This window comes from Glandiceps talaboti, chromosome 9 (assembly GCF_964340395.1).
Source record: "Glandiceps talaboti chromosome 9, keGlaTala1.1, whole genome shotgun sequence".
Lineage (NCBI taxonomy): Eukaryota > Metazoa > Hemichordata > Enteropneusta > Spengelidae > Glandiceps > Glandiceps talaboti.
This window is the reverse complement of record NC_135557.1, coordinates 22,365,393-22,380,907: the sequence shown is the minus strand read 5'-3', so window position 1 is coordinate 22,380,907 and position 15,515 is coordinate 22,365,393. Positions and strand designations below refer to the sequence as shown.

General features: G+C 35.4%; 1 protein-coding gene across 1 annotated transcript in view; it reads right to left on the bottom strand.

The window, feature by feature from the left end:
• The window catches only part of LOC144440514 (transcriptional regulator ERG homolog), a 56,078-nt gene that overhangs the window by 17,168 nt on the left and 23,395 nt on the right, over window positions 1-15,515 (bottom strand). The window contains exon 4 of the mRNA XM_078129904.1: window positions 15,035-15,082. Coding sequence (XP_077986030.1) covers window positions 15,035-15,082 — 48 coding nt within the window. The remainder of the gene's footprint in view (window positions 1-15,034; window positions 15,083-15,515) is intronic.

Genomic DNA, 15,515 nt, shown 5'->3' with positions numbered 1-15,515 from the left:
CGAGTTATTTATATCTCAAAATACGTTCAAAAGGATTACAATATTTGGAAAAAGGTAGAAATTGTATTGAACGATTGCCGACGGCTGTGAAAATGCTATGTGAGGTATCGTAATTACTGTGATAATGCTAACAAGAAGTCAGTTTTCAATACGATCAATGATGCTATCAAATTGCCACTACTGCACTGTCTGTGTTTTCTATCCTCGCTCTAGGAATCCGTATCGAGTTTAGTTTTTCATCCGTTACTTCTTTAGCCCAGAAAGGCTTCCTTCCTTCTTCCTTCCAGGAATCGACCTCAAGTCGTCTAATCTGGGATAGCGGTAACACCTTTTCCGACACTATCAGCGTATCTATCAAGTATTGCCTCCAAGCTGAAATCACAGGCCGCAATCATCAAAACTTACGTAGACTCATTTCAATAGAGAGTTTTCCTAGAATTTTAAACACGGACAATGCACTTTGAAGGTTTGAATATAGTACAGTGTGGTGGGAATGCCATTTCATTGCAGTCACATAACGTTCACACACCGACAACGTTATTACTTTAAATATATCTAATTTTTTTAACTATATTCAAACATTTTTGTAGATTAAAACCCAATCTTTATAGCTATATATTTTATCTATCTCCCTATCCTGGTATATAACTCTTACTGAAAAACAACATTGTTTTTTTTTTAAATGAATTTTGAATTATGTCATGGTTTTTTTGTCATTTTGTTTTTTCTTCATCCCTTTACGTATGTACGCAATGTGTATATATGAGGATTGATATATGTATAATCCCCTGTATGTATAAACCTAATAAAAAAACAATTTTGTGAAAGCTGAGTGATGGCGGCAGACTTTACAAACTCGATGGATTTATCATGTCCGTACAAAGCAGCTTCCCACTGTATCTTACCGCTAAATTTATCTCCTCTTCCTGAACGTTTTGACGAACGTCGGATAAATGTTAGATAGATAGTCAAGGAGGTATTAATGGTGACTTCAATCTACTGAATGTTATATCTAAGCATTTAGTCTAAGGTCAAAGAGAGATGTACAACGGGACATTTAAATTGATGTCTTCCAATATTAAAATGTATAAATCTTATACACCATGATTCAGCCCCCCCCCCCCCACCCCCGACTCTCACAGATTAAAATATTGTACCCAGGATGTAGACAAGAGTCGATAACCACCAAAATCAACCCCTACTCTGTATATTCTTGCCGGCACATTTTACAGGAATTTGTCTTTAAATGAGTCGCCCTCAAAAGTTATCTGCTCCCATCCTGTTGTTATTGACCTATCTTATCAGTACTACATACATGTATCGTGCTGTCATTGACTTATGCTGTTATTCGTCTATCTTATCCTTATTGACCTATCTTGTTATTGTTGACCTACCTTGTTATTGACCTACCTTATCCTTATTAACCTATATTGTTATTGTTGACCTACCTTGTCATTGTTGACCTATCTTGTTCTTATCAATCTATCTTGCTACCATTGGCCTAGTTTATTAGTATTGACCTATCGTGTTATTATTGACCCGTGTTGTTATAATATTGACCACTTTTGTTATTATTGACCTGTCTTATTGACCTGTCTTGTAGTTTTTGGCCAATCTTGTTATTATTATCTTATGTCTGACTACATTGATCAAGCTTGTTATGTTTGACCTAATATCTTGTCGTTATTGACCTAATATTTTATTGTTATTGACCTATCTTGTTGTTATTGACCTATCTTTTTTTCATTGACCGTCTTTTTATAATTGACATATTTGTTTTATTAATGACTCAACTCACTATATTGACCTAACTTGGTATTATTGACCGATTTTAAAAATATAGACAGATGTAGTTATTATTTATCTATCAAGGTTGGTTGGACTCCAGGAGAGTAGCAAATATTTGACAGGGTATCCAGCTAATAGTTGGACGATTCAGTTGCCATTAAGTGTCTTTATTTTCATTTCTATTTTATATTATTTCTATTTGCAGTGTAAAAGACAATATGTCATGAATCGTAGTGATTCCAAAGGATGTCTACATTAGTATTCTATGAATGATAGATAGGTGGACAATAGATATCATACCACCTAGTCAATTTAATTGGTAGAAGCAAAGCTATATGAAGAAAGTCAAAGGTCACAGAAATTACTTTTCTAATAAAATATATTGATTTAAATGACGTGTAGAGAACTGGGACTAAAAGTCAACACAGGGTCACGGGATCAAATGTCAAGAAAGTAGTTTAAAGAGAAAACTTTGGAGCGAATACCTTGTGAAAGTGACGATGAGACTTGGTGATGCTACAAGTGGATTTAATATAACTGCTAGGGGGTCCATAAAGCAAATCACATTGGGTTGACTTTAGAACCGATTTGTGAGTGAGTTAAAATCTAAGTGCATCTAGCTAGCATTAATCAATAAAGACATAGCGGACACTTGCATGCATTTTACTATTCACTCCACGACTTATTCTATCTAATACGGTTATAATGTACTTCCGGTTAAGCTTATATCAGACCTACTCCCTCCTATAAGCAGAATCTCAATATGCTATAATCGAAATATTGCAGGGTTGTGGACTCTCACCATTTTTTTCCCTCGATTACTTAAACCCAATTTCGACGTCAATTGTTGATGTGTGGACAGAATGTTCAGCTTTATTTGTCCCCAGGGACAGAATTAAAGTCAACCTTCGTGTCTCTACTGTCTGTCTTTATTCAATATTGTGCTTGTCTGCCGTGACTGCAAATTCCTCTTGCGACAGATCAAGACATTGTGTGTTACAATGTGTGTGGCGTCGCATTATACGGATGACAAGACAGTAATAAAAGAAAGAAGCGTTGAAATGCAAATATTTGAGTACATATTTGGGATTGAATGTCGTCACGAAAGCTGAGATATGCAAATCGATCAGGTTTTACCGCCAGTAATTGTAAGATTTCGATATATCACCCGCGGGCTGATTATTCAACATAGAAGGGGAAAACTAGTTTGATTGTTTGGCTTTCCCGTCTCATAATATGAATGAGATTGGTTTCTACCGGCTTCCTTCTCTTTTACATCATTTATTGACTCTTGAATCTTTTCGTTGACGTGTTCGCCAAGAAAAGTCGAGGGCAGTACTATTTTCTTGAAATATTCGCTTATTGACCTACTGGGATATATGACCATGCACTCTGTAAACCAACAAGCTAAATTTTGGTCTGTAAACCAGCTAACTACATTTTGATTTGATCTGTAAAAGAACTTTAAACCAGCTAACTACAATTCGGTCTGTAAACCAGCTAAGTACAGTTAGGTCTGTAAATCAGCTATCTACAGTTTGGACTGTAAATCAGCTATCTACAGTTTGGACTGTAAGTCAGCTACCTACAGTTTGGACTGTAAATCAGCTATCTACAGTTTGGACTGTAAATCAGCTAATTACAGTTTGGACTGTAAATCAGCTATCTACAGTTTGGACTGTAAATCAGCTATCTACAGTTTCGACTGTAAATCAGCTAATTACAGTTTGGACTGTAAATCAGCTATCTACAGTTTGGACTGTAAATCAGCTATCTACAGTTTGGACTGTAAATCAGCTACTTACAGTTTGGACTGTAAATCAGCTACTTACAGTTTGGTCTGTAAATCAGCTATCTACAGTTTGATCTGTGAATCAGCTACTTACAGTTAGGTCTGTAAATCAGCTATCTACAGTTTGGATTGTAAATCAGCTACTTACAGTTTGGATTGTAAATCAGCTATCTACAGTTTGGTCTGTAAATCAGCTACTTACAGTTTGGACTGTAAATCAGCTATCTACAGTTTGGACTGTAAATCAGCTATCTACAGTTTGGACTGTAAATCAGCTATCTACAGTTTGGACTGTAAATCAGCTATCTACAGTTTGGACTGTAAATCAGCTATCTACAGTTAGGTCTGTAAATCAGCTATCTACAGTTTGGACTGTAAATCAGCTATCTACAGTTTCGACTGTAAATCAGCTATCTACAGTTAGGTCTGTAAATCAGCTATCTACAGTTTGGTCTGTAAATCAGCTACTTACAGTTAGGTCTGTAAATCAGCTATCTACAGTTAGGTCTGTAAATCAGCTACTTACAGTTTGGACTGTAAATCAGCTATCTACAGTTTGGACTGTAAATCAGCTATCTACAGTTAGGTCTGTAAATCAGCTATCTACAGTTTGGACTGTAAATCAGCTATCTACAGTTTCGACTGTAAATCAGCTATCTACAGTTAGGTCTGTAAATCAGCTATCTACAGTTAGGTCTGTAAATCAGCTATCTACAGTTTGGACTGTAAATCAGCTACTTACAGTTTGGACTGTAAATCAGCTATCTACAGTTTCGACTGTAAATCAGCTATCTACAGTTTCGACTGTAAATCAGCTATCTACAGTTAGGTCTGTAAATCAGCTATCTACAGTTTGGTCTGTAAATCAGCTACTTACAGTTTGGACTGTAAATCAGCTATCTACAGTTAGGTCTGTAAATCAGCTATCTACAGTTTGGTCTGTAAATCAGCTATCTACAGTTTGGTCTGTAAATTACAATTAGTCAGCTAGATACAATTTGGTCTGTGAATCAGCTATCTAAATTTTGATCTGTGAACCCACTAAGTGTGGTTAGGTCTGTAAATCTGCTATCTACAGTTTGGTCAGTAAATAGTGCAATGCATGGAACAATGTCAACTTTAGAATAATAGTACAATGCATGAAACAATATCAAATTTAGACAATGTCAACTTTAGACAATACATTAGTACAATGCATGGAACAATATCAAATTTAGACAATGTCAACTTTAGACAATACAATAGTACAATGCATGGAGCTTTAGAATAATAGTACAATGCATGGAACAATGTCAACTTTAGACAATGTCAACTTTAGACAATATAATAGTACAATGCATGGTACAATGTCAACTTTAGAATAATAGTACAATGCATGGAACAATGTCAACTTTAGACAATGTCAACTTTAGACAATACAATAGTACAATGCATGGAACAATGTCAACTTTAGAATAATAGTACAATGCATGGGATAATTTTAGAATTTTGGTATATAACTGGATGAATTGATAAATAGGTTGATGAAAAATCCCAATATTGCATTGGAGTGAGTATAACGGACAATTTACAACATAAATATACTAAGAAAATTAGCTATTGTTATAATATTCTTCGTTGGAGTAGAGCAGTACTTCTATTTACAAACCAACACTCATTCACAGCACCGCTAATAACCATCATCATCATCACATGCACAGTTAATAGTCACAATATAAGAAAACAAAGTCGAAACGATCACAACACATTTTCGGTAATAATGATAAAACACATTCAACGTAAATAAAGAAATGGTCTGGGCATTTGAAAATAAAACACGTGAAAAGATCTAATATGGCGTCGTGTCTAATACAACTTTGTAATTGCATCAAATGGACGCACTGAAATGCTATTATTTCAAATACGTTCAAATGAAAGTCATAGCAAATGATGCAGAAACTACTGAATCTCAATTGTTTCCTAGCAACGGAAGGATGTCGATTTTTCTCATCTGTAGTTTCATTTGTGACCACCAATTTTATTTCCCTGTTCGTAGTCCTAAATTGGTGCATTATCTTGCAAGAAAGTCAGTACCTCGACTAAGTACTCACTCTAAATGTTCCCCATCAAGCCAAACATTTGAATATCAAATATCAAATATTGTTTTCTTAGCTTGCGTAGCCTCTGAAAAGCTTTGAATATGTTTTTGAATGTAAAGATAGTATTAATGATTGTTATGACACAAGTCAAACGCCTACGCTAATATTATAGAGTTAATAAATGTTAACATTCCATTTAATATGATTGTATTGAGTTTGTTCGACCAAATACACAGTTCAATACAATTACAGAAAAAAAATATTGCATGATAATGCTTCGTGAAACGCTAAAATATTGACAAAAATTAGCAGATCTGTTTGGGGTGACTTCTGTTCTACTTCATTGAGATTTTAGATTAGGCTTTTATAAAAGACTGGCCGTTGAATATCCGTTCATTAGATCTAGCGTCAACACGTTGTTCGTAAAAGCCATGTAACAACACCCCTGTTTAACTCTTAACTGGCCTTAGAAGGTGATAGCGAGTCTGAATTCTGACCAAGGTGAATACACATGAGTATGTGATATAAATAGGACAAAATCTGATTTGTTTGTGACTTTATCGTCTGCGTTGTAAATAACATTATGCTTCAAATACAATGCGACTAGATTTAAGGACCGTGTCTTGAAACCCCGTCGATCCCGTGATACGTCAGATTGTTTTTGTACAGCATGGATTTAAGGACCGTGTCTTGAAACACCGTAGATCCCGTGATACGCCAGGTTGTTTTTGTACAGCATGGATTTAAGGACCGTGTCTTGAAACCCCGTCGATCCCGTGATACGCCAGGTTGTTTTTGTACAGCATGGATTTAAGGACCGTGTCTTGAAACACCGTAGATTCCGTGATACGCCAGGTTGTTTTTGTACAGCTTAGATTTAAGGACCGTGTCTTGAAACCCCGTCGATCCCGTGATACGCCAGGTTGTTTTTGTACAGCTTGGATTTAAGGACCGTGTCTTGAAACCCCGTCGATCCCGTGATACGCCAGGTTGTTTTTGTACAGCTTAGATTTAAGGACCGTGTCTTGAAACCCCGTAGATCCCGTGATACGCCAGGTTGTTTTTGTACAGCTTAGATTTAAGGACCGTGTCTTGAAACCCCGTCGATCCCGTGATACGCCAGGTTGTTTTTGTACAGCTTAGATTTAAGGACCGTGTCTTGAAACCCCGTAGATCCCGTGATACGCCAGGTTGTTTTTGTACAGCTTAGATTTAAGGACCGTGTCTTGAAACCCCGTCGATCCCGTGATACGCCAGGTTGTTTTTGTACAGCTTAGATTTAAGGACCGTGTCTTGAAACCCCGTCGATCCCGTGATACGCCAGGTTGTTTTTGTACAGCTTAGATTTAAGGACCGTGTCTTGAAACCCCGTCGATCCCGTGATACGGCAGGTTGTTTTTGTACAGCTTAGATTTAAGGACCGTGTCTTGAAACCCCGTCGATCCCGTGATACGCCAGGTTGCTTTTGTACAGCTTGGATTTAAGGACCGTGTCTTGAAACTCCGTAGATCCAGTAACACATCAGGTTTGCTTTTGTACAGCTAGAACGCGACTATCTACAAACATATATCGTCTACTGTCTATTTGATTCTCGAGCTGTATTTGATTGCACTTATATTTCGTCTACAACTACATTTTGTCTATAGCTATATTTTGTCTATAGTTATATTTCGTCTACATCTAATGTATTGTGTCTACAGTACTATTTCGTCTACAACTAAAATAGTCTACAGCTACGTTTTGTCTAGAGCTATATTTCGTCTACAACTATTATAATATATTGTCTATCGGTAGATTTCGTCTACAACTAAATTGCCTATAGATATTTTTCGTCTATAACTAATATATATTGTCTATAGCTATATTGTGTCTACAACTAATATATATCGTATAGAGGTAGATTTCGTCTACAACTAAATCGTTTATATATTTTCGTCTATAACTACTATAGCTTGTCTGTAGCTATATTTCGTCTATTTTTGTAATTCGTTTATAACTGTATTCCATTTACATTCGTCTACTTTTAATATATTACGCCAAAGATAAAGTTATAGTCGTCCACTGATTCTATCCCAACATGTACAATGTAAGCACAAAGTGAAATCAGTGAATTGTTCCTGAGTCAAGATGTCTTTACCACACAAAGCTATTTCTACTCGACTATTTTCAATCGGCTATTTCCTGTCTCATACGGCGCTATTATCCACCACAATTCCTGTGTCGCGCGATAGTTTCCCGCCATTTCTTCTACAGCTTTCCGCCATCTTTGACATGAAAATACCTGCCTGTTCCGTTTTTGAATTTTAATCAAAGTTTGGGCTATTTGGATGCAAAAATGAGTCAATAATTTATTAGATCAAGACGGAAAATTATGTAAATGATAAACATGCGATTGTTTTATCTTCGGTGACCAAATATCGGAATTACAATCCTTTTAGACAATAGATGACGATTTTAAGATCTGACAAGACTTTATCTAGATAGGAGTTTCGGTGTCAAAATCAGACACTCGTGTCACATTGTACATAATGTATGCTCTTTAAAAAGATAATTTGATTGCAAGCACTTTCTTCTCAAAGTCATTTGAACAAAATGTAAGCTTTTAATTCTAAATTCTGTTCGGGAGATTGTAATGTCATTTTCGACAAAAATGTAAGTAATTTATCTGTGGAAGTACAAAACTATGATTTAACCAAAAGTACCTTTCCTTGTATATTTGTTGGCACAAGTATGATCAGGAGTGATATTGGGTCAGTGTTGAGGATCAGAATTAGATTGGCCACTAACAAAGTAAGAAATTGCATACTGTCAATACAGGAAAACTAGCCTAAACAGTTCAATCGCCATTGTACAGTGCTGTCATGCACACTAGAAGTTCAATCTGTGTACCGACGGACAATTTGTCTATAGGTTATTCCAGCACAACGGTCTCAGTTTGTCTGATACTATTTGAGACTAACCTCCGTGTCATTGATGTGATGCGTTACATGCAGAGAATGGATGAATGAATGTTGTAGTTGAATAATGGACTAACTGCTATGATAGGTGTATTAACTTCCAAAGAGGTCATAACACTCTACCACGCTGACTTATTGTGAAATATACATATTAAAACTCCACTAGTTGCAACTGAAACTGTTTTGTAACACTATGATACAATGACTTATTTACTTGTAATATTGTATTGAATCATCTATGGGTAAACGTATCATAAGTAATTATGGTAATACATTTGTTTCGCTTCTTGTTCAATATTTTTACATGTACACATACACATACATGTATAGGTTCCAACGCAACTGCCTACAGTGCAGCGTCTCGATAGTTAGAGCACAATGCATCCACTCCCCCAACTTGTAACAGTACTCTGATATTTACCAAGTAGGTAATAAGACCGACCTACACTGTTGTATGTGACGTGTTGTCATATGCGACTAATTTGCATATTGGAATACACCCCCTCTCTCCCCCGACCTCCTAAGTTCAAAAGTACTTTAACTTTACAAAATAGACAAAATAGACGATAAGGCCAAACTACAACAGTGTATATGACGTGTTGTTATGAGCAACTAACTTGGATATCGGAATACATCGATATCTCCTCCCTCCCTTCCTTCCTTCCTTCCTCCCCGTAAAATACATTAATTTTACAATTTGAAAGTAGGCGATAAGGCCGAACTACACAACTGTATGAGACGTGTTGTCATGTGCAACTTTCTTAGATATTGGAGTGCATCCCTTCCCTCTCCCGAACTCCTAACTTTTTAAGTACTCGAACTTTGAACAAAATAAACTATTAGAGCGATGTGTTGTCATGTGCAACTAAGTTGGATATTGGAATACACCCTGTCCCCTTCCTCCCCTTCCCTCCTAAAATAAAAAATACTTGTATTTTTTTTTTACAAAATAGGCTATTAGACCTACCTACACTGCTGTATGTCATGTTTTGTCATGAGCAATTAACTTTGATATCAGAATGAAAATTACACCGCGTTGACTGGAAACCGTAGCGATTTTACAATTTCCTGTTACTTCATAGCAGGTGTTAGAATCTTCATCACACCACTGACATTGTTAAACTAGTCAGAATTCATTTTAATACAAGCTTTCAAACGGTGTCAGTTGCTAGGGGCAACACATTAACCAATGATGTCATCAGTGACCTCTTGTGTGACACAACAGCCTGTTATTTGATATGGTCATTCAGTCTCGAGTTACATACGTAGTTCGGACAAAATGTGGATAATTATTTCCCATGTACAATCAGTGGTTAGTGTCAATTCTGAATCACTACATTCTTACTTTGTAACTATACAATGACGTGTTAGGTTTCTGGTCACAACACAACATGATATGGTATTATTCACAGCTATACTGGTTGTAACCAGGGTCAAATTATTTTTTGATCAGACAACCAACAATATATTCATTGAAAGTTGTCAAAATACCAATAATTAGACATTGTATATGAGGTCTATTTGATTTGAAAGTAGTACAGTAATAAGTCGAAATCATGTTTTCAAAACTGGCGTTGATCTTTGTTTGCGGGCCCCAAATCAATTTAATTGGATATATTGCAACAAAGGATATGTACTTCTACACAATTTTTTAATATGTTTATATAACCACATGCACTGTTCAGAGTGTTTGATATTACAAATAAGTCACTATATCTATATCTAGCAAGTCACTTTGTTCGTAACAACGTTCCAGCTACAGCTAGTGAGTATAGATTTCGCTTGTCACAAATCAAAGTGTCCAGTCTTTTTCTTACTGACATGGGCGATCATTGTCCAACAAATAAAACTAGAGGGATACTATTTTATACATCATTTGGAAAATCTAACTATTCAATTTGTATTTTAAAACCATTCGATGATATGAAACTTGGATCTGTGGTCAGATATTTAAATGTCTTCTTGTCATGATCAAATATGATTATCAAAATTAATATTTTCGATCATCACTTTGAAGGCTTCATCTCGCTTCAAATATTAGCATGCACTAGATCGCCAAGAGAGAGTTTCAACATTTGAAGTGCATAAAATAAGTTTTTTCCTTCCTGATGTATAAACCTACCAAAATCGTCTACATTTACCATCTACGTTAAACCGGTTGCTTTGGTTTTTTTCTTTTCTCTAACTATCACATTTAACATCACAGTAAATAAACTTCAAAATGCCACGTTCGTTATTCAATGTATTATCATAGATGTACGTATACCTCTACTCCTATATTTTGCAAATAATTTTAATATTTGATATTTTGGCTGGTTTACAAATTCTAATCTCATGATACTAGAGATGGTGTTATTAGCCATTTAACTGCCTACATATTACGCGTTCACTGCTTTACATGCAGAAACTGCCTTTTCTTGTTTTAAAGTTTGTTTTTCTTGTTCTTTGTTAATTTATTGATCACGTGTCACTTTTAATCGAAACAACATTAATATCAATTTAGTACTAGAGTTAATTTCCACGATAAACATCTAGCAAAACGCCTTGGGAGTCCACTATTTAAAGCGGATTGGGTATTTAGTTTGGATTTTTAATTTATAAAACAATTTTATCATGGCGTCCTACTTGAAAAATCAATATGAAACAACATATGCCAAGTCTGTGTTTGTAACTCAATACTTTGCAAAAAGCTAAAAATACGTAAAAAGTTTATTATTGTACGTACAATAACAAAGATTGTATACGTTTATTAAGCTTTTGCAAAGTATTGAGTCACAAACAAGGATTTTGCATATGTTGTTTCATGTTGATTTTTCAAGTAGGACGCCATGATAGAATTGTTTTATAAATTAAAAATCCAAAATAAATACCCATTCCTCATCAATATGGCGACTTTAATATTTGTTTTACTTTCTTCAAGAAGACGCTTTCAATTCTGAATTATAGTCAAGAAATAAATCAGGGGTCACCACATACTTTTTTTTTTCGAAATACAGGTCAAAATGTTATCAGAACTAAGTAATCTTAAGCTTAGAATCCAATATAGCCACCGAATACTGTTTTAATTCTATAGGGAAATAATTAATTGTGGAGTTCCTTGTAAACAAAATTGAGATCCTCACATGTCTTCTATTATTTCAAAAACACCAGAAACACGATTTCATCTGACAAAGTTTAGAAAAATTTGAAGAACTTTGATTTTCTGTTAGCGTATAATCGTAACCGTTGATCATTCAAAGGAACTAACCCCTGTTCATATAATTTGAAGCTCGCATTTGAGAGAAGAAAGTGTTTTAGATTCACTTTAGCTATTTCTAAATTTGAAAAAAAAGTGTCCTTGACTTCATTTTGAATTTGCGTTCCTTTTCTATTTTTATGTTGTTATTTCCTTATATCATGGCCATCAAAACTCCCAATAAAAGAGAGTAAAGGAACACAACAAAGCAGAATTTATTTACAAGCATCTAGATAACGTTAGATGACAAATTGAATGAACCTAGCTATGAGCAATTTGATCAGTCACACGTACATGTACGTCAGATAGGGTCACGTCCAACCTGTACTTCAATGTCATAAACATTACTTTAAGTGCCCGGATGTCATCTATGTACAATAATTCTGCAGCAGATAAATGTGTAGGACTCAAAGTCAAACGGACTACACTATATCATACTAAGGTGCCTGTCAACGATTCGGGGCTAGCCAGCTGCTAACAGCCAATCGCATTAAGCCTGGGGATCAAGGGTACACAAGTTGCATTCAGATAAAGATATGGCTGCTTTTACTGTCACTTCACATAATATCACAGTCACTGCACAACAAATCCAAGTCACAAACTATACCATTCGGGATTTATTTGAACTAAAAATCTAAATGACAAACCGTCAAAATAATGTTTCTTATTTGGAAGAAAAATAGTCAACCTTACGTGATGGGTTTGCAATATGTAGCGAGAAAGTAAAACAGGCTGATGGGTTTGCAATATGCAAGGAGAAAGTAAAACAGGCTGATGGGTTTGCAATATGCAAGGAGAAAGTAAAACAGGCTGATGTGAAGCCTGTCAAAGCAGAAATTGAAAATGAGATGAAAATTAAAACAGTGAATCAGATGGTCCATAGATCCTACGTTGCGATTAAGTCCAGGGCGTTTGAGAACGATAAAAAGGTCATTTATGCTGTAGGCTTTGTGTATATTTGATAAATATTTAAAAGTTACATTATATAACGTTAGGTGTATGTTATACGTCGATATTCACAGCAGTTCACATAACATATCATTTCAGCTTATGTATGTATGTATGTATGTATGTATGTATGTATGTATGTATGTATGTATGTATGTATGTATGTATGTGTGTGTGTATGTATGTATGTATGTATGTATGTATGTATGTATGTATTATTTTGTGCGCACGTGCATGTGTGGGTGCGGGCGTGCATATGTTTTCATGTATGGGTGTATGTGTGTGTGGGTGTTGGGGTGTTTATATATTTCGTAAAAATCATGGTCGAATGTCCCACGTCTTCAAATCTAATTTCAAATTATGCAAACTTCAAAACGTGGCCTTGAACATTACAGGAAATGTGGGAAGTGTACTTTTTTCAATACTTATCTGAATTTGTTTTTGCCACCTCAGACTAGCTGAGTCACGAGGAAGTAACAGGAAAACCTTCAGTTCACACAACCGTAAAGGCGATATTTTGATGAAGCTCAATCGAGGACTGTACTACCAGAGTTTTCAAATACGGTTAGGTTGATTACAATCTCAAAATAAAATGGTGAGTTTTCTATCATACTAAACGCTGTTGATAATCCCAAATGTAAAAAAAATGTAAAAAAAAAATGAAAAAAAATGTTGTATCCGAGCGAAAACTTTATACAGACAAGATCGCCAAGAAAAGTGCGGATGTGTCACCATATCGGTGACTGCATATGCAATTGTGCATAATACCTTTGAAGTTAAAAATGTACAATTCTGCACAATGTACTCCAACCCTTGTATACGTAAAGTACCAATCAAACTTAACTTGTAATATTTAGATTTTAACAAACAAAATGTCTTTCCTGACAGTAGCCATGTAGTTGTGGACGTAAAGGACTCAATCAAATTTACCTTTTGACAATAGCAGATTTTTCAAATCGAACCATCTCCCCTGACCATAACCATCTAGTTCTGAAGGTAAAGTACACCATAGAATTTGAATTTTAATATTTCATAGATTAATCAAATTGAACCATCTTTGCCTTGCCATAGCGAATTCAGAATATAAGTACATCTTGTGTGTTGGTAGATTTGTTTTCTGATCGAACCATCTGTCTTTGCCGTGCCTGTTCTGTTCTAGTTCTGATCACAGCATACAATAATATTGTTCTTATCTCCAAGTTAATCACGATACATATCTACCTCTGTTCTGTCTACAGCATTGACATGAACCCCTAAGCAAAAGGTGAACTTTGACCTCAGACGTTATCACATACGACATTCTCTGTTTGTCTATTTTGATGATTCTAAATGTTCGTCCCTAGATTGTTCAATCTCTTTTTTTAAAATAAAACGACAGTTTTCTTAACTGTACATTGCCCAATTTATATCGTTGTAATATCAACCAAATCTGTTTAATTAAATCAATTTTTAAATGTCGACCAGCTGCAATCTACAACAAGCCGTTTTCTGGCCATTTCTATACATTCGTTCAATATCAGTAACTCTATTTTATAACTTAAAAGTTCGAATTTGTGAATCGAATATTCTATCTAAATCACATGTAGAAGTATACACATATACATATACATATATATGAGTTTAATGGTATCGGTGATACTACGCCAACTGTATACGATACATACAGTTTAGCTCGTAATTCAAAAAGTTATTTTTTTTTCATGCAATTTATATAAGGAGGGTGAAAAAATGTATACGAATAAGGAGGGTGAACAAATGTATAGGAATAAGGAGGGTGAACAAATGTATACGAATAAGGAGGGTGAAAAAATGTATACGAATAAGGAGGGTGAACAAATGTATAGGAATAAGGAGGGTGAACAAAATGTATACGAATAAGGAGGGTGAAAAAAGTATAGGAATAAGGAGTAAATGGTGTTTGTAGTTAAAAATGAACCGAATAAAGTATTGAAAGAAAACTTGTTTTCTTAAATCATGCATTCTTATATATCTTTACTTTCTCAGTTTGCAAATCAATAATTATTGTTAGCATATCATTAGCCATATAGTCATTCTGATTTCAATATTATCTTCGGCCCAACGACAGAAATTGCAATCTCTTTTTTTTCGCAGGCGACTACTGTCTCGATAAAGAGGCAAGCTATATTGAAAAGCGCTTAATAGCTAGCACTGAAAATGTAGTCCACTACCTCAGTTTCCATTTTTTTTTAATGTTTAAAAAAAGTAGCAAACTTACCAGAAGATGCCAGTCGGCTGCTTGCAGCGCCGAAGATTTGGTACGGATCTGAAAGATAAGGTAAAAGGGCAAACATCGCTGTTAGAATGGTAGTAGTGGAGAAACTGATATGTCTCTATGATGTGTCTTGACGGGCTATCAAGTGATAGAAGGACTGCAAAGACAACAACTCACAGACTAAAAGTGTGAAAACATGTCTAATAATGAGTCGTTATTACTATGAGAAGTATGGCAAAAGAACGTCACAGGTAGAGTGGAGTTCTCCTTAGCAAGTGGAATTGACGGACCGACACAGTCGCCCACCATTTGATTGCTTTTAGGCATGTTGAAAACGAGAACGTTTAGGCCTTTGAGAAACGTGCCGATTTCCGAGTATTTTCCTTCCGAAAACGCTTCCATTTTACTCGCACTAGAAACAAATCACGAATCCCTTTCCTTGAAAGTACTCAGAGAGATCCGGGATTTGATGTAATCAGGAATA